This window comes from Protopterus annectens, chromosome 14.part0 (genome assembly GCF_019279795.1).
Source record: "Protopterus annectens isolate FY-2018-M chromosome 14.part0, PAN1.0, whole genome shotgun sequence".
NCBI classification, from domain to species: domain Eukaryota; kingdom Metazoa; phylum Chordata; order Ceratodontiformes; family Protopteridae; genus Protopterus; species Protopterus annectens.
The window spans coordinates 894,357,496-894,381,667 of record NC_056748.1 but is presented as its reverse complement, the minus strand read 5'-3'; the positions used below and the strand labels follow the sequence as shown (position 1 = coordinate 894,381,667).

The 24,172-nt window shown below is 36.9% G+C and overlaps 1 protein-coding gene across 2 annotated transcripts in view; it reads left to right on the top strand.

Annotated features, from left to right (window-relative positions):
- EXOC6 (exocyst complex component 6) overlaps positions 1-23,878 on the top strand; it is a 1,799,203-nt gene extending 1,775,325 nt beyond the window's left edge. For both annotated transcript variants that reach the window (XM_044056688.1, XM_044056689.1), the window contains one exon: positions 21,793-23,878. In XM_044056688.1, coding sequence (XP_043912623.1) covers positions 21,793-21,922 — 130 coding nt within the window. In that variant the 3' untranslated portion in view covers positions 21,923-23,878. The remainder of the gene's footprint in view (positions 1-21,792) is intronic.
- The last annotated feature ends 294 nt before the right edge of the window (positions 23,879-24,172 follow it).

The following is a 24,172-nucleotide window of genomic DNA, read 5'->3' as shown; positions in this document are numbered from 1 at the left end:
AAAGTAACCCACATTGCACCGTACTGGCCTTGACAGATTTGGTTTCCCTTCCTTTGGCCTCATTTACTGACACAGGCGTGGATTCTGGATCCAATTCCGGACTTCCTGTCTCACTCAACAGACATGATTCACCCAGAAATTACAAACCTAGCTGCTTGCCTTCTCCAGTTCCATTGATAGCCAGATAGTCTATGCTGTCTCCTCCAGTCTGTCACATTCTCTTGTCCTCTCATAAGCCATCTACACATTAACATAAACTAGTAAATGGAAGAGATTTGTTTTCACAGCAGAATGACCTAAACCCATTCTCAGCTCCAGTTCATAGGATCCTTGTGTTCTTAGCCCAATTGTTTAATGAAGGAGCAACTTCTTCTGCAATAAGGGTGCATCTAGCTGCACTTTATAATTTTCACTTTAGATATCAAGGATCTTCATTTGCTTCACACAAACTCTGTAAAGCTTTCCTAAGGGGAACTCTTTTGTTTAAACCCCCCTTATAAAAACCCTATTCCTCATTGGGATCCGACTTTGGTGCTGGAAGAAATTATACAGTCGCCCTTTGAACCTGCATTACATGTAATTTGAAGTTCCTTTCTTGGAAAACTATATTTTTGGTAGTAATAACATCTGCAAGAAGAATTTCAGAGATTCGAGCATTGTCATCTCAACCATTCATATTTGATTTTTCATAAAGACAGGGTTTCATTACATACTAATCCATCCTTTTTGCCTAAAGTAGTGTCCGATAACAATATCCGCTAATCCATTAATCTGCCAGTGTTCTTTCCAGGATTTTCAAATAAAGGTGAATACCTGCTACACTTACTCGATGTTCATAGGCAATTATGTTTTTACCTTCATAGAACAAAAAGTATAAGAAAATCTGACCGTTTTGTCTCCTTTTCGTATGTAAAACTGAGAAATCCAATGTCCAACGTAACATGATCTAGATGGATCACAGATTGTATTTCTTACATTTACAAGAAACGAGGTCTGAAATTCTCTAAACCTTTGCTAGCCCATTCAACCAGAGCCATGGCAACTTCATATATATTTTTCATATATCTAGCAGCAAACAAGATCTGAGGTAACTTAGAAGGGTGCATTATGGATAAGGGAAGAGCTCGAGAGCTTTTTGGTTGACACGATCAATTACAATGACCAGTCGGATACGAGGATCTGATCCGAACCCACAGGTTTGAGGAAGAATGAAAATGGACAACACAGATGGAACATTATAGTGAGTACATAACTTCTTTTTCATATTAATCTGAAAGATTATGGTCTTAGTAATGCTCTTCTAACTTGGTGCAGTCAATACCTTAATAGTTGGAATGTTTGAGTTGCCTACAGACATTCCTATTCTCCTCCTGTGCCTTTATTGGTAGGGGTGCCACAAGGCTCCATTTTGGGGCCCCTACTGAATTTCCACCTACATAAGTATTTTCAATACTCTAACCTTCTCACAGTTTCGTCTGTGCAGGTGACCTTATTCTGTAGTCCTCATATCCAGATCTACAGCACCTTGCCACCAAACTGTCTCAAAATGATCCACTTGGGCAGCCAGCTAGAATCCCTGCCACATAAAATAAGTTGCACCAAAAAAATCATGTTGTTAGCTACATAAAAAAGAGCTGTTCAGTGCAAACTGATAGCTTTCACACTCAGTACTCAGCAGGCAGATATAATTAAAAATGTTCATTTTTAAGGTCAAGATAAATCCAAGTTAATATAACCTTCAATTTCCACTGCCAAATGAAAATGCTAAATCACTCGGACACCAGTTTCCTAGAGTTGCAAAATACAGTGTCCCCACAATTTAATATTTTCTAATAAAATATTGGGACAGTTTATGTGCACATTCAGTTCTAAAATTACCTGGTTTGTGTTTTAGTTTCAAAGGTAATGGAACAACTACAAAATACATTTTTGAATTCCAGTTCATAATTCTTACTAATGTAGTTTGCCTGACAGGGCACTTTTAACAACAAGAAATTATCACTTTTAGGGCAAATGCTGATGATTCAGTAATATTACTATAACAGTATATTTGTTATTATGGTATGTAGTAAAAAGGAATCCATGTACGTTTTTATTGTAAACCATATCTAGTATATGTGTACAGGATGCTGGGTTCCAGTGGAAAAAAATCTGTAATTAAGTATGCCATGAAAAAATAATAGTAAAATAATAACTATGGAAAATCAAGCTATGGGTTGTGTCTTCAGTTTATCCATGACATATCACAAGTTTCAGGTCATTGAAGAATTTAGGATCCTTTCCGTCAGGGTACAACTGTTCTGACTGAAGAAGCCATCAGACTTTTATGCAGATAAAGGCTATGATGATTATTTTTTTCTGGAAAATATTTAGTTTTCAAACAGAGACTGGACAACCACCCCCACCCCCACCCCCAAGTAAGCTTTTTCTGGGTTGGTACATGTTCATTGCCTGGTAGTGATCAAGTGAAAGTAATTTTGCCCATTGTAGTATGCATCAGTTTGCATAACACAAGCAAACACTGCCCTTGACAGTTATATTCAGTGATCAAGATCAAGTAACAATAGATTAGTTGTTTTGACACACAGACTTCTCATTCCCTTTCCCCACCATAACTATTTTTGATTTCCTTGAGTGTTTGACTTTGGTCAAGCAAAAAAAAAAATTCTGCCCAATGTAATGCATTTTATCTTGTTTAATATATATAAACACATTGTACCTGACAGGGTAAGTGACATTCATTTAACTGTAATCAGAAGCCTTATGTTGGACTGTGATTAAATGAAACAAATTATACCTTTAATAATGTATTTCAGAGTGTTTCATCCACAGTGATAACTCTCCCAGCAGTTCAGATGACAGAAGTGGCAATTGCCCTTACACACAGACTAGCCCTTCTCCCTAGAATAATTTATTTCTGCCTACATGCACCTCTGATGTGTGTGACATCTCACACCACTGTTTGACTGTGATCCAATGAAAGAAACTCTACCCATAGTAATGTATCTCAGCTTGTTCATTCAGAGGCACTACCTGCCAGACCTGATGGACTGTTTGCATAACTGACCATTTTTTTTCACAAAGAGACTGCCCTTTCTTCATAATAACCCCTTTTTGAATTCTGGTACTTTCATTTGACTCAACAAGACCCCCCCCCCCCCCCGCCGCCCCGTGTTCTGTTTTCTCTACCTGTGCTTTCAGCCTTCAGACTTCACAATGCTTGATCAGCCATTTGTTCTGTTTGGGTAAGAGCCAAACAGAGGAGATCTTCATCCACATTGCTGTCAGAGCTATATTTTTGCTGTTTCCTCCATTTCCTCATTACATGCCTTGAGGAACAAACTGCATGCAGTGCCAGGTCCTCATGCACATGTTTCTGTTCATACTTAACCCCAAGTATAGTGTATGCTTTATGTCAAGTTTGCGTGTCCTGGTCCTTAACCTGTATCACAGCAATACCCACTCTTTAATGGATGGTAGTATTACAGGAGACTGGGCCACCTTCCTTTCCCCAGGATGAGTGAACTGGTGTCAGATGCTCACTGCCACAGACTTCAGCCCACTATTGCAGTAGTCAGGTTGCTAGTTATTCCCACATCATATATGTTACATTTGGGGCTTTATACTTATGCAACTTGATGCCCATTTTATTTTCTTATGATCAAGTGCAAGTAATTTTGACCATAGTTGCATTTTTCAGTTTATTTTACATGTACACACTTGCTCACACACTGTGCTGGGAAATCTGTGTGCCAGTGATTAAAAACATTTAGGAGAGCTGGTGGTAAGTCACTTGAATGCACAGACTATTCTCACCACCCAAGCCTCAAATGTTCCCTTACTAGCACCAGCACTGTCCACGTTGTAAATAACGAAAAAAATATTTATTCCTTTTGCACAGTATTTCCCTTAGACCCGTATTTCATTTGTAGTTATGCACAAAGTTGCCACCAGAGGCTCTGATTTGTTGTGGTTTACATACACAGTATATGTGACTTGCCTAACACTTTGCATATTTTGCTGTGTGCATTAGACCTAAAAGAAGGATATATGAATGACTGGCTGCATATATAGTCTTGTTTTCAAATTCAGTTCCAACTATTTTTTGAACTCTAAGAATACCTGTTAATTACTTAAATAGTTTGCCTTGCCATAAAAATAATTAGATGACTACTTATGCTGCAGAGCTTGGGATGTCTGAAAAATTGAGTTATATTATCAGCTATTTAACTGGCACTGCTGCTGCATGCCAATATACCGTATCTACCACAGTAAAAATGTAAAGTAAATGTGTTTTTCAAATGTTTGTCCAGCGCTTTTGCATTGCAATAGAAGACAGAAAGTTAGAAGATGGATATCTAATCACTCTGGAGTGTATACACCATGACCTTCAGTTGTAGTCCCTCCTGTAATGATGGTCAAATGTAATTTTTTATCCTCCATCTGTCCAACTTTTGTGTGAAACTTCTGTCGGAATCATTTTCTCTTGCCTCACAACCTTGAGTATTCCAATGCTTTACTACCCCCCACCCCTTGGTGCACAGGCATGTTATGCTTTTTTCTTCTATGGAGAATTACAAAGACATAAATAAAAATAGAACCCTTTTGTATCCATAGGATCAGTACCATTTATGCTTTTATTTGTTATAGTGTCTGCTGTCCCATTACCTGTGATAGTTTAGTTTTTGGAGAAACTCAGATCTCCAAATCCTTCTCCTCCTCTTCTTTGGATACTACTTCCCATCCTGTCTGCCAAGAAGATACCTACTATCCTGATTCATGGTATCAAAGTACATAACCCTATACTTCTTACTGTTAAGATACCATTTTTGGTCCAGTCCTCCTGAGTCTCAATACCTCTTTGTAAAGTAACTTCCATCCAAAAAATCTGATCCTGGTATAGGGTCACAAAAAAAAAATCTAAGTAATCTGTTGTACATATTGTCATACTGGTGGGAAGTGGGCTTCAACTGTTTACTTTCAACCATAAACAAAACAACATATTAAACATCAGCCAGATTGGACAAGCACAACAGAGTATAATGTCCTTATATAATATTTTAAAATATTCTTAATTTTCCACAGTATATAAAACATTTATGTACCACTACACTAATAACACAAGCATATTTTCCAATAATGCCATAATTCTATCCTCTTTATAGATACAGTCCATTATTATGTTGCATCATCAGAGTAATACAACCTTAATATCATCTAGGTCCTTTTCCTGACTAACATGAAGTCCAATACCTCACCTGTATTCTTTAGGCAACCACTTGATGGGCCTCTCTGCATCCACCACTCAGTCGTCCCGAACCTTGTGAAAATCTTCCCTACTTTGGTTATCAAATCATCCCCATTATTGAAGATCATTATGTTAGCCTCCATTATGGTCGGGGCATTATATACCTGTAACTATAGAAAATATTTTAGTAAAGACCCTGTTCCTGTATAACATTATGCACATGCCACCCCCTGATTAAAATAGGCATATGACCCCAGTGTAATTGTATCATCCACTCTTCCCATTAATATAATCAAGCAAGAAACACATTAAATTCAGATAAGCTGGCTACTGTACTTTCCCCCATTGATTATTGTGTTATACCCATATTAAATATATGCTTAATGACTAATCAATATGAAATATCTCTAAACTCATCAGACAACCCATCAAAAATATATACCTCAAGAATATAAACTTTACTTACCTAGTAAGTAGCTTCGTAAGTACTTGTGAACTTATATTCTTGATATATAATTTAAAAAAACTTCCACCCTGGCCAGACATAAACAAAAACCTTAAGCTTCGACTAACTGTCACCCATTCAGTAACCTGTTATAGAACATCTTTTTTGTCCCCTTGTTAATAACTGTAGCCTGAAAATGCTACCAAGGTAACGTGAACAAAAACAAATAACTAGACTGTGTACATTGATTAGATACTCTGTATTAAAGGCCATAGGTTAAATTCTCCCTAAAGAATATAGCCCTAATCATATAGGGACAGATAATTGTATGTGATCAGAAGGTTGTCAAAATTGCAATTAAAATTTTGTTTGAAGAGAGTGAAGAAACTGATACCCACTCACACTGATATTCATTTAACTGCATATTCACGTATCATTAAACAAGCATTTCAAGTAATTGAAAATACAACCGTCAGAAATCACACACTTAAGTTTCAGTCAGATGTGCTGCTGCTTTTTCATCATCATAACCAGATTTCCTCACTGATATCCAGGGTAATATACTTTTTTTCACCATTTTTTGGTAGCATAATCCTGTTAATTATTGAAGAACCAAGTCAGTTATCTTTAGTCATTAAATCTCTGATTTAACTGCAACTGACATGATTTGAAACTGCATGGTAGCAGTATGTGTATCCTTATAAAACACCACCCACACACTCCCCTGCATTAAAAGTGTGATAGTACAGCTTTAACAAGAACATGCCCATCAACCTCAGCAATCTTACCTAAACAGCACTTCATCTGAAAACTTACCTCATTATCTCTGTAAGCATAATAACTTTACATTGCCAAAGCCTGGCTTTGTGACATACAGGAATAAAGCCCTGCCTATGACCTACTAAGAGACGCAAGTTTGAATAACATCACATGCACTGGAAGAGTCCAGCAGAGGCAGGTGGGAATGAGTGGCTCTTATATCCCCCAATGAGGCAGAAATGGAGACTGATCCTGGGCATCCATTACTCCCAGCAAGCATAGGTTTGCTGTTGACCACTGATTGCAACATCAGCTCATTGTCCCAAGCCAACAACAGTAGCTGTCAGGAGGTATAATTGTAGAAATACACACTTCAGGGGGACACTGGCTGATAAATTTAGTTCTAACTTCATCCCCCATTTCCCCCACCAAAACACCCTTGTAAAATCTCTTATAGCATATCATCTCTCTCCCAACTAACAGCTGGGATCAGGTCCTGGGGCTGCTCGTTAAGGCCAAAATACTGCTTCCTTTGGTCCTGACAGTATCCCCTGTTGCCTCCTAAATAGCCTAAAACATGACCTAGCAGGACCAGTTGAGGCACTGTTTAACTACAGCCTCAAAACAGGTTATGCGCAAGGTGAATGGAGGACCACAACAGTCATCCCTCTTCATAAGGGTGGACCATCAGCTGACCCCAGGGACTACAAGACTCATTAGTTTGACAAGAATAATATGCAAAGCCTTGGAACAATTTATTATGGAAGTGATCAATAAAGACATGGCAACCGCAGATACTGGATCCTTTCCAGTTTGGCTTTGCTAAGGGAAGGTCTTACCTACTCAACCTGGTAGACTTGTTTTACAGGGTCACAAAGGCTAATGATGAGGGGGAAATGGTGTATAGTGCCTGCTTTGACTTTGGCAAGGCATTCAATACAATATCCCACTCATGTTTTATTGACAAACTCTCAGAACTAAGCATAAAACTCTACATAACTCACTGAATTGCTATGACTCACAGATATGACCCAAGTAGTCAGTTTTAATGAGACCATCTCCACCAGGAGGCCAGTCACCAGTAGAGCACCCCAGAGCTTTGTGTTGTGCTCGCTCCTGTTTCGCATCTACTTCTCTGAAGTCAAGGCTAATATCAAAGGCCGCTGGCTCACCAAGTTTTCAGATGACTGTAAAATGGGAACTATGATAGATTCCCCCATGACACTGATCCCTACAAGAAGAAGATCTAACTCCAGTAAATGACTAGTACCAAAGCTGTGGATTAAAACTCAGTGCAAAGCAATGCATTATAGTATCCTTTGGGAAATCATCCATCCAAGCTAATTACTTCATCAATAAAACATCCATAAAAGGTGACCCGGTAGTTAGGGATCTGGGAACATATGTAGTAATCTGGCCTTCGACCAACATGTAGCCAAGATAGTAAGAAAATCATTCTATGTCACCCAACTCAAAAGCAAGGGTATGACATCCAGGTCCAAGGAAGTTATAGTACCACTCTACTCACCCTTTATCAGACCCATTTTGGAGTACACTGCCCCCTTTAGCATATACCTAATTAGGCACTTACAACAGCTGAAATACCCGCAGACGTTCCTCTCCAAGAAAATGCAGGGTATGAATTCCATGTCCTACACAAGATTGGCTTAAGGCCCAATTACTGTACTGAGTCTTCTACAGATTATTGAGAGGAGATCAAAGCATGGCATATAAGGCATCCACAGATCCAGTTCTGATGGATCTCTTGCATATCTGCAAAACAAGTTGAGCCAAAAGTAGTAGATCCAAGAACCTAAACTTTGCTTTTACATTGCAATAGAAGACACCAATGTGTGTCTCAAAAGATCCCTGCACTGTAGATTAAGTTCCCCATCCATGTGAAGCAGAGTTCATCCCTGACCTTATTCAAACAAAACATTGATCATTGGATGGGAAATCACCCCTGGTCTGGCCCCATGTCTCTGATGGACAGAGGTCAGCTAACATACCTACATACATAAACTTTATCTAACATACCTACATACATAAACTTTATCTATCTCCTTAGTAACATACCCCACCATGTAGGTATCTGAGGTACTTTGGGACAAAGCTGGGTTGGGCTAAATGGCTGCACTTATAAAGAACCTGGTGATCATTAACCTAGTATAAATGTATGACCCGATGTGTGGCATGTAGACAAGAATGAGGGCTTAAGATAGTATCCTATGTATAGGGAGGTGATGCACATTGTGCATCAGGTTATTCACAAGGGTTGTCAGTGTCAGTGCTTTGTGTTCCCAGGTAGTTGAATGAGCTGATGAATGCATTCATATGCACCTTTACTCCTCTGGTAGAACTGAAGATTTAAGTGGCTTCCCAGGTCAGGGTCTTCCAGAAGTAAGACATACTAGAGATCAACCTATTTTCACATAAGAAAATGCAGCCCCCCACCACCACCTTTCCTGAGTTCATCAGGGCAAGGGATGGTAATAATGGATGCGTTCCCATAATACAAGAGGTTCCTTTTTGTATTCCCATTATTTTTTCAGATTACATACCCATTGTAAAATTTGGGGTAGGAAAAACAACAAATGTTTCTGCTCAGTTTTTGGTGGACAAGAAGGATGTACTTTGAGGCTCTGAAGTCCCTAGTGACACAGACAATTCTACTTTTTCAAGCCAAGGATGTCTTTCACAGTTAGAGTGCTTACCATCTGCACCTCAGAGCCTGGCTGCTGATGTGTGTTCTCTAATTACACAGGATAAGCTAACAGGGTTTCAGACGTGATAGAGTAAATAAGATAGCCCTCCATTGTGTAGGCTTGTGCTGCCAAGTCTAAATATTCCTTAGCTCGGGTCAATTGTTATCTTGTTTGTCAGTGATCTTGATGTGTCTCAGACACCTGTATGATTTAGGCCTTAGATCTTCCATGATAATGGTGCATGTGTCGGGTATTTCTGTACAGCATAAACTTTTGAAGGATAGAATTATGGCCCAGTTCAACTGCTCAGACAGTTCCTTAAAAGAATGCTGCACCTCTGTCTTCTTCGAAGAACAGCAATTCCAAGGTTGCTGAGTGTTGGCGTTTGTCACATTCATAGATAGTGACCTCAGAGTTAGTTTATATAAGTATTATGGAAGTGTTAGCCCCTGCATAAACACTTTATTGGTGTAAACAGTGATTTTTAACATTTGCTGTTTTCCTTTGGAGATTGAAATTGTCCTCACTGTTTCTTGACTTTATAGTTAGGGGTCTTGCACTTCAGAGATTCACATTATAGGTTTGTTGTGCTAATGCCAGGGCATTGTCTGAGTTTGGGTGGTGCAGAACTGAGGAAGGAAGGGGGATCTTATTTACATACTTCTCATGTTCTGTGGACCTTTGTATATGTGTTAGGAAGGACATGCGTTTGGAGGATATGCTTCATATGTGTAGGTAATCAGAATGGATATGTAGTTGGAAGGTTTTTCATATGTACCCTACTCTCATTGCTCTTACTGCATATCCAGGTTCATGCAGCTGTGTGAGCACATTGTAGATTATTGTGTTTTGACAACAAAATAAAGCCTGGTCAGTTCCAGGATGGCTACACAGTGAGTAACAGCTTAATTTCAGCTTTTCCAGTGTAAAAACAAAAACTCAGAAGTAAGTCATGTAACTCATATTTTTGGGTAAATTTCAGTAACTGGTTAATAAGTGCACTGCCTGGATGCCAGTAAAAAAGAAATTCATAGAAGCTGAAAGAAAATCCATCACAAAAGGTGAGGAAAATACACTGATTGGGATGAATTCTGCAGCTGTTCAGCAAAAAGCAGTGCAAGCTCCAGCTTTGGTGCAAGACATGACTTCCAGTAAACTAGAGAAAAAAAATAAGTCAAATGTACTCAGAGCTGATTAAAATAAATGAAACACTGAAGGAGTACATCAACTCAAATAGCAAACGGTAGGAAATGTAAGAAGCGATAAACAGATATTCAGATGAGGTGATAAAACTCCAAAAACCAGAGGTCCAAATGAAGAAAAGGCTAGCTAAATACTAGACTGATCAAGAAGAGATGTTTCAAAAAAATAGGAGAAGTAGAGGACAGAGCACATAGGGAATACCTGAGGTTTTATGCTGTACTAAAGAAGCTAAAAGAAACAGACAGTATTAATTTTATGAAAGCACAAATAAGCAACTTGACTGGTATTCCACAGCAGGGGTTGTTAATTGAAAGGGCATGTCTTGTGTATGCTTCAAACCTAGCCATGAGTAAGCAACATAGATCATTAATAATAGAGATGCAATCCTACTATCAGAAAGAGTTGATTCTGACAAAACTATGATAGAAGGACAAAGTACTAAAAGTGGAAGACAGTAGAGTGTTTGTGGAAAATGATTACTCACTGTACACCAGACAGAAGAGGAGTAAATTTATCCCACTAATCAGGGAATGTCGAGTAGCAAGGGTAAGATTTAAACTGCTGTATTCAGCTATCTTCAGAATATTCTTTCCTGAAGGGACAAAATCATTTTTATGATGCAAAACATGCTAAGGAGGAAATGCAGAAGTTTCTCCAACAAAAAGTGAGCTATGAAACAGAAGGAGATTCTGCTTTTTGTTCTTCTGGTAATAAAGACCACAGAGAGAGACTATGCCAGTGTTTCAAGAGAAAATGCTTGAGAGACAGAAAAAAGCACAAGAGTTTACTAGAAAAACAGAGAGTATGTTGGAAATGAAGTAGATACTAGATTTGGGAGATGGAGATAAACAGGAATAAAACCAGTAATTTGAAAATTGACAAACAAATGTGGGATTGCAAAGCATTGATTATATTTGTGAAACGTAACAGAAGAGGAAAACCTGGAATTATTGGACTTTTTTGACTTTGTTAAACTTGTAGGGGACTCAACGCATATACCTTATTTCATGTCATTAATGTTTGGAAGAATACTTAGGAGGGGGGAAGTGAAGGGAAAGAGTTAACTGTAAATAAAACAAAATTTTGTTCTTAACAATAGTATTTTTATAATACATGATGTAATCTGCATACTGTAAAGTTTTCTCAAGTTATTTTCAAATGTAATGGGGATACTAAAATATGTGACCGTTTTTTTCCCCTCCTTTTCTCTTTGTTCATTTTTAAGAAATGTAGACAATGCAATGTGAAAAAGAAGAAAAGTCTAGCCAAAAGAGCATGATGCAGGAAAAAACAAATCTGTGCTGTTTCTCATTCTTGCTTAAAGGAATAACTGGATTAAGGCCCTTGGCTTGATCTAGTAACACGTTTTAAGGGAAAGCAAGTAAAAAAAATGACTGTAATAATGATTTCCTCTAGCAAATAAATAAATTCTTGTAGAAGCAACTCTGTATCTGGTTTTCATGTCTCCATGGAGACAATCTGATAATGAGCAATAAAAAACATAATACTTATTTCTTTCACTGGCTGGGATTTAATGTTTTCTGAATGCATTCAAGTGTTTTTCTAATATGGGAAAGCAGAAAAGATATGACAAAACCAGACAGCACTTAGTAGAAGCACAGGCTGTACCATGCATCTTAGCATGGATACCCTTCCTTTTAGGTTAACCTGAGTCTGTGAGTGAGCAGTCTGTTTGGGGTAATTGTTCCTATTAGGAGGATATAATTTCAATATTTGAAGATGTACAGTAAAATCCCCATTATCCGGGACTCAAACAACCAGCACTCTTAAGAAACCGGCATTTGATTGGCTCGTATGTTGGCTTGCAAGCCAATCAAAAATTGCAATGCGCAGCCACTTTTAATCAGTGAGGAACAGCCTGCATTTCCACATTGAGTAGAAGTGGCTCTGTTTTACAATTTTTGGTTGGCTCATATGCCGGCATATGAGCCAATCAAAAATGGCGGAGCCTCTCCTGTTCAGTGTGGAACAGCGGGCTGTTCTGCATTGAACAGAAGAGGCTCCGCTTTGTCATTTTTGATTGGCTGACACACCGGCATACGAGCCAATCAAAAATAGCAAAGCGGAGCCTCTTCAGTTCATTGTGGAACAGAGGGCTGTTCCACATTGAACAGAAGAGGCTCCACTTTGCAGTTTTTGATTGGCTCGTATGTCTGTGTATGAGCCAATCAAAAATTGCAAAGCATATCTCAAGCAACAGGAGCATACACTTAACCGGTATCTACCAATCCCCATGGGTGCCGGTTAAGTGAGACTTTACTGTACATAGTTTTGTGTTTTACTATTAAGTTAATAGGTTTTATAAGTTCATAGGTGTTTACTAGGCTAATGACTACAAGGGCCTTTTTAAGCCCAGCTATACATCCCAATTCACTGACAAGTTCTGGTACCCTTGATAAGTGTAAGCAGGGGTTTGGAAGATGAACCATTTATAGATTGCCTGCGTCCATTAGAGACATAGGTGCCAAACCAAGGATGAATTTCATGTTCCCCATCCAATCGTCCAGGTTGCAGTAGTCTCTGGGATACATACCTGTCTCTCCAGCAGGTACTATTTAAATCACAGTCAAGGTTTAAGTCTGTAGAATGGGGAATTCTGGTGTTGTTTTGTGGATATGCAGGCGGTCCATCGAAGTGGGATCTTACAATGCCCTGTATGCCAGGCATAGATCTCCCCTCAAAAGCCTGAGACAGAATACAGGGATAGGGCCTTGAGGTGGTCTGCATAGGACATTTTACTTACACCTAGTATTCTTTTAGTGAGGAGTCTCTGTAGATGTTCCAATTTTTAGATATGCCTGGTTTAGATGTGTATTGGGAGCATATTTATTTTTTGTTTGTTTGTTTGAGGGCTTTCAGTAAAACAAAAAGTTTATATCAACCTGCCAAATATTAGTGTATGCATGAAACACAAAAGCTGGAACTAGATAGTTAATAAAAAGCTGTTACACATAAAAGGTGGGAGTAATAATTTTTTAACATAATGACGGTTTCTATATTATCTTTGAATGTTAATGTCACACAGATATGTACAAAAAAAGAAAGTAGTGAACTATATTTAAAAAATGTATAGTACAAATAGCCATGCTACACAAGAAACATGCACATTTGATTTGATAAAGAAAGGTTTTCAGGATAGTTAGCGGAATACGTGGGACAAAGGAAAAGAAGAGTACTTATATTAATTGCAAGAGGTGCTGCAGTAGTGATATAACAGGAAAAAAGAGAATAATGGTAGATTTGTAGTACTAAAGGGCTACTGGCAAGGAAGGAGGATTACACTGGCTTGTGTTTATGTTCCACCTAAAACTGCAATAATGGACGTTAAGAAAATTCTGGGAAAACTAATCAGCTTTCAGCAGGGAATATTACGTATAGGTGAGGAATGTAATTTGATTTGCATTGGTGAAGATATGTCGGGGGAGTACCAAAAGGGAAAATATAACAAAGGAGGGTAGGTTTTTGAAGAAGTTTGTGAAAGTATTTGACATGGAAGATGTGAATTCGGTAGCAAGAGTTCGGTGTGAATTTACGTATTATTCCCCAAAATATAAAAATTGGGCTAGGCTAGACAGAACTTGCATCTCACAGGGCCATGTGCATTTAATTGAAAGTTTTGTATGCATCCAATAACTATTTCAGATCCTGTGCCAATACTAAATTAAATAAAAATGAGACAGTGGCACTTTCCCACCTATCTATTGAAAAGAGAGGAATTTAAAGAATGAGTAGTGGAAGTTACTTGGGAGTTATTAGAAAAAGATAGAAATTTCTTGTGAAAATATAGCTAGTGAGTGGGATAAAGTTAAAGTGGACTTTAAAAATAGGGTGGAAATAAAAGAGAGATTTGGTTAAGAAGTAACGAGAATTATTTAGAGTGGCTGACAAATGTTAAAATATTGTAGAATAGGGGTAATCTCACAGAACAAGAAGAGGAAAAACTGCAGAATGCTATACACAAAATAAGGGATTACCTTAATAACATTCTTGAGTTTAGAAAGATTGCTGTTAAGCAACTTTTTTTTGATAAATCCAGAGCACAAAAACTTTTAGCACAATGACTCAGGCAACAAAGTAGAAAGAGTTGTCACCAAGCTTAGGGATCCGATAACAAGAGATCCTGTAGAGCTACTAGAAAAAATTTGGAAATTTTATGAATGTCTGCATAAAGCAGAGAAGTATGGAAATCAAGAAAAAGTACATATGGAAATGTTTATGGAAGAGTTAAATATGCCAAGGTTAGAGGTAGATGAGGCTCAATTACTAACAGGATAAAAGGAGATGAGATAAAAATGGTGATGTATAACTAATCCACAAAAAAGTCCCCAGGAACAGATGGTATTCCTGTGGACATTTGGAATCTAGGAGGGAAAAAAACTGATAAAGATCTGGAAGGTTTTGTTTAACATTATTTTAAGAGGAGGAGAAGCACCAACGTCCTGGAAGGAAATGGTGGTAGATGTAATATCTAAAGAGGGTAAAGTTCCATCAGATCCAGCTTCATACAGGCCCATTTCAATACTAAGTCATGATTATAAAACGTTTGTCTATAATGGCTAAAAGAATGGCAAAAGTGATGCCAAATTTGGAGATATGGATCATTGTGATTTTGAGGATGCAAACATCTGACAACATTATCAGAACATTGATGAACCAGAGGGAAGCAGAATGTAAGAAAATACCACTGTTGTTGGTGGGTTTTGATGCAGAGAAAACATCTGACAGAGTAAGGTGGGAGTTTGAGCAGAGCAATGGAAGCATTTGCATTTCCTGATAAAATTATATGGTTGATTAGGAGGAATGTGAGGTGAAAATTAAAGTGGGTGGGTTCCTCTCTGTTAATTTCTGTTTCAGCAGGGGAACCTGGCAGAGGTGTCCTCTTTCCCCTTTGTTGTTTGCATTATATTTAGAACCATTAGCAAAAAAAATAAGAGCCTCAGAAACTCAAGGTTGTAATTGGTATGGTATTCAAGAAAAGCTGTCTGTATTTGCAGATGGTATTATACCTGATAAAACCAGAAAAGGACATTTCAGTCTTGTGGAACTTTCTGAGGCAGTTTCATATCTTTTTGGGATACAAAATTAATGAAGCTAAAACAAAGGCAGTAGCTGTAAATTATGTACCCACACATGAATTGATTCAGTAATATCCATATTTATGGGGACATGATCAAATTAATTACTCAGGAGTATGATTGAAAAGCATTCTGGTGTGGCAGCTAAGGATATGTAGGAAGAGATTAAACAAAAGGTAATATGAAAACTGAGAAATTGGATGCTCTGTTCTATAGATATAGATATCAAGATACAAGTATAAAAATGTTTTAATCCCATTAGTTTTATTCACAGGCCAGGAATATTTTTATCAACCAGAGGATAAGTTGTGGATAGCAATTAATAAAGAGCTGAAGGATTTTATCTGGAGGAGAAGACAGCAAGAGTGAAGTGGGGTAAGCCGATTCTTCCAGTAGAACAAGGTAGTTTGGGATTACTCAATTTGAAGAAGTATTTCAGAGCTATGCGGTTAAGGCTCCTATACATAGCACAAGCAGAAACCTGTAATTCAAAGTGGAAAGGGATAATGATGATGGAACAGGGGGAAGCTCAAGAAACAAGGAGAGACTAGGATTTTGGATGCAGATCCTTAAGGAGAATAACCATAACCCTACAGAATATTATATTCATTAAGTAAAAGTAGCAGAAAGTATTCTAAGAATTAAAAATACAGATATGAATCCTTCCAAGTATAGGCAAATCTTCAGTAAGTAACTGAACCAGAACCACCAGGTAGACAAAGGACAAATCCAAAACGTTTGCTCAAATGGGCAAACTTCTTCAGAATAAATTACACTACATCAAAGTACTGGGTTTATATACTGTGATTACAAGTAATTAAACACAATTAAGCACCACAATAATGATCAATTAACATTTAAAAATACAGGTTTATGTAACCTAATGTATAAAACTAAAAATACAAACCTTTACATAATTAAAACTATGCAGCATTATTAAATGCTTCATTACTAAATCACCTATGCAGTAGTTAAAAGACTCAAGAAGTAATAGAATGTACTCATACAATTTAATTCTTACATAAATTAGCACACAACTGTAGGGTATACTTATCAATCTGTAATATAATAAACATAAGACTGGAAATTTTGTGAAAAAGCAAATCTGTCAGTAGAAACAAATTACACAACTAAATAAATAGTCCAAATATAATAAAATCATTGTTGCACAAAATAAATTATAATAACAGAACATGATAAATTCTGCAAGAAAAAATATAAAAACTACATGAGTGGTATACAACCACATAGGTCTATCTTTTGAGACTAAAAATACTTAATAAACAGGAAATGGAACATGCTTCGTTTAAACCAGGGAAATGGTATGATTCCAACCTAATCTGCCACTGAAGTTCAAGTTCTAACAATTTTAATGCAGATGGACCCCCCCCCCTAGTGTCACAAAGCACCTGGTCAATCCCAATAAATTTAAATTGGTGAGTGGGGTGATCAAAAATATGTTTAGCAAGAGCGTTGGTGACCTTTAACTTCCTAATTTCTCTGAACCTTACATAGTGGGCTGGGCAGTTCTGGCATTGTGCTAAATATACCAGCATCCTAGAGTTACAAGTGAGCCTGTGCTTGAGTTTAAATTCATACTTGCTGACAGTAAACCTATTAGATTCTATTATAAATTTACAGTAATTGCAATTATGACATTTGAACATCACTGCATCTCAAACCATGATTTGAAGTTCCTAGCCTTCTTATATGTCACCTTCGGAGATGGTCCTAATTTCAATGACACCGCTGGGTCTGCTCTAAACAGATGCCAGTTTTTCTTAACAATGAACCACAAGCTAGCACTGTCCACTGCAAAGGTAGTGATGAACCTAGGGAGATCCAACACATCAACATTTCGCTGACCAGACTGTTCGGATGGGTGATTGGTGTTGTAAGATCACTACTTTTCCTCACTTGCAGTAATGGTACATAGACATTGAAACTCCTTTTCGTAGAAATTTCACCTATTAATTTTTCAGTTAAACAAATAGGGTAACCTCTACTCAAGAACAACCTTTTTAAATTAATACATTCCTCATCATATTCATCATCCTTACTGACAATTCTAGCGGCTCTGACCAGTTGACCTTTAACAACAGGTCTAGAGAAGCCAGCAGTAATGACATTTCATTAGTGATTGAACTCCTTGATTTAACATTATGTAGGAACTTTTTCATGTTTGGAGACAATTATTATTTACAAACAGTTCAGTGTGGCAAACTTAGTTATGGCTCACTGGGAACACCGATTTGTATTCAACCACCCACTGTTTTCAGACCATTTAGTGTACTATACTCATTACCTAGATGACATCTTTATTCTTTTCAATGGAAATGAGGCACAAGCTGCCACATTTGTAGATTATCTTAATCATACTACTGACTTTCTGGTGTTCACCTCGACTTTTAGTGACAACCAGATAGCATATTTTGACATATTGTTAACTAAGGACCCGAATGCTTCCTGTTTTACATCAAGGATCCATAGGAAACCCACCTACTCTAACACCCTGCTGCATTTCACTAGTTGTCACCCGTTTACACAGAAACGTGCTGTTGTTAAAGGTCAACTGGTCAGAGCCGCTAGAATTGTCAGTAGGGATGATGAATATGATGAGGAATGTATTAATTTAAAAAGGTTGTTCTTGAGTAGAGGTTACCCTATTTGTTTAACTGAGGAATTAATAGGTGAAATTTCTACGAAAAGGAGTTTCAATATCTATGTACCATTACTGCAAGTGAGGAAAAGTAGTGATCTTACAACACCAATCACCCATCCGAACAGTCTGGTCAACGTAAATGAGGATAGGGTTGATGTGTTGGATCTTCCTAGGTTCATCACTACCTTTGCAGTGGACAGTGCTAGCTTGTGGTTCATTGTTGAGAAAAACTGGCATCTGTTTAGAGCAGACCCAGCGGTGTCATTGAAATTAGGACTATCTCCGAAGGTGACATATAAGAAGGCTAGGAACCTCAAATCATGGTTTGAGATGAAACCGCCTCTGGCTAGATGCCCAGTGATGTTCAAATGTCATAATTGCAATTACTGTAAATTTATAATAGAATCTAATAGGTTTACTGTCAGCAAGTATGAATTTAAACTCAAGCACAGGCTCACTTGTAACTCTAGGATGCTGGTATATTTAGCACAATGCCAGAACTGCCCAGGTTCAGAGAACGTATTTACGAGCATCAGTACGCTATTAGGAAGTTAAAGGTCACCAACGCTCTTGCTAAACATATTTTTGATCACCCCACTCACCAATTTAAATTTATTGGGATTGACCAGGTGCTTTGTGACACTAGGGGGGGTCCATCTGCATTAAAATTGTTAGAGCTTGAACTTCAGTGGCAGATTAGGTTGGAATCATACCATTTCCCTGGTTTAAACGAAGCATGTTCCATTTCCTGTTTATTAAGTATTTTTAGTCTCAAAAGATAGACCTATGTGGTTGTATACCACTCATGTAGTTTTTATATTTTTTCTTGCAGAATTTATCATGTTCTGTTATTATAATTTATTTTGTGCTCGGGTTACTAATAACAATGATTTTATTATATTTGGACTATTTAGTTAGTTGTGTAATTTGTTTCTACTGACAGATTTGCTTTTTCACAAAATTTCCAGTCTTATGTTTATTATATTACAGTTTGATAAGTATACCCTACAGTTGTGTGCTAATTTATGTAAGAATTAAATTGTATGAGTACATTCTATTACTTCTTGAGTCTTTTAACTACTGCATAGGTGATTTAGTAATGAAGCATTTAATAATGCTGCATAGTTTTAATTATGTAAAGGTTTGTATTTTTAGTTTTATACATTAGGTTACATAAACCTGTATTTTTAAATGTTAATTGATCATTATTGTGGTGCTTAATTGTGTTTAATTACTTGTAATCACAGTATATAAACCCAGTACTTTGATGTAGTGTAATTTATTCTGAAGAAGTTTGCCCATTTGAGCAAATGAAAAGCGCTTCAATTAAACGTTGTTTTTGGATTTGTCCTTTGTCTACCTGGTGGTTCTGGTTCAGTTACTTACTGAAGATTTGCCTATACTTGGAAGGATCGTTGGGTACTCTGCCTCCTGGGTCATATCTGTATTTTTATTAGTTGTCAGTTTCCTTGGTTTACTGAGTATGGATTCTAAGAATTAAGCCAACATGGGAATGGAGATTCTGCCAATAGGGATGAGTGCAATTAAGGATACAGACAGTAAGCAAGAGGGAGCTGGAATTTATTGGAGAAAACTGTCACGAACCAAGGTACTAGGAGCAAATAAATAGAGAGGGAAAGGTAATAGAATGGGAAGAGGCCAAGAATTTCTTTGGACTGCAGGCTGGAGATTAACTTCTCTATCAAGAACTGATATCAGAGTATAGACAAATAGAAAGAAATAGAGGGATCCTAAGCAAACTACCAGCACTAATGAGAGTTTTTTAGTAGAATCTAGAACAGAAGCTGCTGTTAAAAAAGGAATAATTAGTAGAGCATACAAAGTATTGCATGATAACTATATGAATCAGTCAAGAGGTTAGAAAGGATTGGGAAGAGAGACTGGATAAGCAATTCACAAAGAAACAAAGGAGGGATATATGTTTGTCTCCCACATTTGTAACAAAGTCTAGAAGATTTAGGATATTTGATTGGAAGTGTTTACATAGGTATTTTTATATCCAAAGTTAGACCCCAAAGAATTTCTACTCAGGTAGACAGCAAATGTTGGAGGCATGATGGGGAAGAAAGAGGTAATTGGGTTCATCATTTCTGGGAGTGTAATGAGTTGGCAGACTTTCCCTACAGATTACTCTGTCAGAGATATTGGGTGAGCAAATTTGTGTAACTAAGGAAATTATTTTTTTGAGCTACTGTACAGAATTGGAATTGCCTAGACATAGTAAGGCCTTGCTGAGTCTAATTATGGTGACTGCCAAAAAAGCAGTTACTAGAAAATGGAAATCAAAGTCTAAACTAGCTGTACTAGAAGGAGTGAATATAGTAACAGATATAAAACAACTGGAAATCAGATCTTTAGAAAACGGTAGGAGCAAATTACATAGAAAAAAATGAGAATTGTGGGAACGGTACATGCAGAGGAGGAGCAAGGTTTAAAAGAAGCCAAGATCTGAATGAGCTATGCAATGTTCGAATGACAATGACTGGATAGATTATAAGTGATTCTTTAATGTTTGGAACTAAAAGTACGTCAATCTGGTTTGCAATGTATAATGTTTGCAAATGAAATTATGTCAGTATGGTTTGTTTTCATTTATATAAATGTATGATTTCCTGTGTCATATGTGATATTTCAATAAAGATGTCTCGTTTAAAAAAAAAGGAAAGTCTAATTTTTTCACAATGCGCTACACAACACAAACTTTGGAGAATGTGAGCTGCATAACACAAAATGGTGCATTTTTATAGTCCAAGCATAATATTTTAACCCATCTGTATAACCTGCACATAGTTATTCGCTCCATACAATGTTGTCTGTATATCCTTGGACTCCATGATATGAAGATGGTGACTGCAGCAAAATATATTGCTAAGCTTATTGAATTTCTGGTTAGATGGATTTTTTTAATCCATAACATTTGGATAAGATTTGGTGTGATAACTGTACTTCGCTTCTTTTAAAATTCTGGCAGCACCTAAAATACCGAACATATTCTTTTTTGAAGTAGACTTTCACAGATGAAAATAAGTTCATGGATACAAAAGCAAGGCAAGTGAAAATAGTAGTGGTCATTGCCATTGCCATGCAAATTTGTGTGCACAGTTAATACAGTCTTTTAGCTGGAAAATTGTACTAAAAATTATATAAAATTGTTTGCAGACTACATCTATTTTTGCAGTGAGAACACTGGAACTTCAAGATGTAGCAGGCACATTTCACGAGTAGATTACTAATCTTAGCTGAGTTTTGGTGTCATTATAATCGTAAGTGAATTAGCATAGGTGTATTTACAAATGTCAAGAACTAGTTAATTAAAATTACACTGCTGTCAACAGCCAGCACTTGTAGTTTTACCTTTTCCGGAGCTCTGTCATGCTTATTTTTAGAAGCTGTAAAGAGGCAGATCACTGTTAATACTGTTATATTCTGCATGAATTATATCACTATTGCTGACGTGCATTTAATTAACTGCAAGTGTTCTTCCTTCTTAAAAAACAAGTTTCTGATGACTTTAAATGTTTGACGATTATCAAATAAAATGTAAGATATTAAGTCACCTTTAAAATAGATTTGGTTGTATCAGTGGTCTGGAACTGCATTTTATGTGAGTTATATTACAACTGCTGATACAAGTCATTTCTTATTTCTTCCAGAATGAAGGATACCAATAAGAAGAACAACATATTTGCACAATTCAGAAAAGACCGAGATAAACAGAGATTAATTGATACAGTTGTCAAGCAGCTCAGGAGTTTGGTGAATGGAATGTCTCAACACACCTAAGCATTAGCCAGAATCCAGAGTTTTGCCAGCATTTGTTGATAATCTATAATAAGAATTTTTGTAACACTGATGCAACAGAGTAAAGAAAGAACATTGCTAGATAAGAAAAAGTGAAAAAAAAAGTTTGTATGTATTTTCATGATGGAAAATGTTTTATATATTATGAATTGATACAATGATTTTATCTTCTTAAAATTATCTCAGACAAATGGATTTGTAAAAAAGATATTTGGTTTCTTATACTGTATATACTATATTTATGAACTCATTCAATGATTTTATTTTAAGAATGCCTCACAAACAAAATGATTTGTAAAACAATATCATGTATGTTGTACAATATTATGTGAAGGATTATTAGAACATTCAGTAATAATGAGTTTGTGTTACCTTTTTTAGTGTCTGATGTCAATATAAAAAAATTTATTGGGATATCATAGTCCCAGCTCAAGCACTGGTTGATCACCTGTTATGCATAATTAACACTTATTTCACATTTTTTCAAATTGGAAGAGGCTCATTGTTATATCAGGTCATAACTGAGTGCTTCTACTGGTTGTATGGAAATCTCTTAGGGGTCAGTTTGAGATCACTGAAAACTGTTGGAGAGTCAATTTTTTGACTTTTAACTGAGAACATTTCACATGTAGATTTGTATGTATTTATTCTTTTGCACCTTTGTTACATGTAGTTTTCACCCCCAACCCCAAACTATTGTTAGAACTTGTTTTGCAACTTCTCTGTGTTGCTGCCATCAAAATCATCTAACTAGTGAGTGATACGAGGCTCCCTCCAAAAGACTTCCACATACACTGAGTTTAAGTTTAACACACTCTGATGGATAGCAAACTTTGTGAAAAGGTCAAGGCTGCTTCCATTTAAAGCGCAGGATGATTATACTGTAAAGGAGAAAATAATTGCTTGGGAAGTTAAATCACGAACTGATACAGAGAAACTGCAGTAGAAAAACAGGACATGGCCCAGTGTCACAACCTCGTACTTGCATGCCAGAGAGATCAGAAAAAGGAAGGTGGACAAAGGATCACTTAGATGAGGCTAAACTTAAAGAAAAAACTCCTGGGACTTTGAAATCCTTAGACTGACTAGTGTCTTTACACTTAGTCATGTTAGCCACTGATGAATTTGGGGTATGTTTTCCAGGTTCATCTAAGAAGGGTGATTTCTTCATTAAAAAAGTGATGAAGTTTCTATGGGCAGTGGAACCACTAATGTCATCCAGATCTCAGACTCTTTTTGTTTGCTTGTTAAAAGAAATGTGGATGAGGAATGTGTTAAGTGAGTGGTTAGTCAGGATGGCCAAACACATTTTCAGGGGTGTTGCTGAAATTCTTAAGATTCTCACTGTAGTCCTTGAAATATTACATGTAGAAATGTGAGGGGAAAGATACTAAGTGTGAGGTTGTGGCATCTCAGAGTGTTCCCATTTCTGTTATGGAGGGGCACAAACCTCCAAGCAAAACTGTTGTAGTGGTATAACAGTGTCAATTTTCTCTACGTTTATTTTCATTTTATTTTATTTTTCTTGAGTTTTGAGACTCACAATTTTGGGTCCAGTTTTTGTGAAAGGAAACCCTTTTTTTAATACTTCTTACAGAGCCTACCATTTCAGGTTTCTCAAAATGATAATCTTTGCCTAACACTTTAAAGGAAAACATGGATTATTGGGAAATCTGATGAAGGGTTGAATGACTTTCACTATCGATGCTTGATTCCTATGTTCAGGATTTTATAAAGAATGAACACACATATAATACTGTATGCTTGTCTCTGAGGTTTGTATGCATCCAGGCTGCAGACAGAGATCATTTTCACTCGCTTGGAATTTTTTCATTGGTTTATTTTAGCAAATGTGTATTAAAGGACAGTGTCTAACATCATTAATTTTCTCCTGAAAAGGGGCTTCTGTTAATAAAAAAAAGTTTAAATAATTGTAAATCCTGTACTGGTTCAATGAAAGGATTCATGTTGCCTCTGTACTTCTGTGTTTTTATTGGTGAGCAAGCTACATTTATTTCAAAATTTTAGTCAATTCTTCTTGTGGCACCACAGATTGCCATGATGAAAAGCACAACAATGTGTTGAAAAACAGACAGGAAAGCACACATTCATACCCCCCCCCCCCCGCAGACTAACGCACACACAATCAGGAAGGAATTACTACTTCAAGCTCTAGCTGTCTCAGCACAGATTTTTACAACTTGCCATGACTTGACAGAAATAAATTTGGGG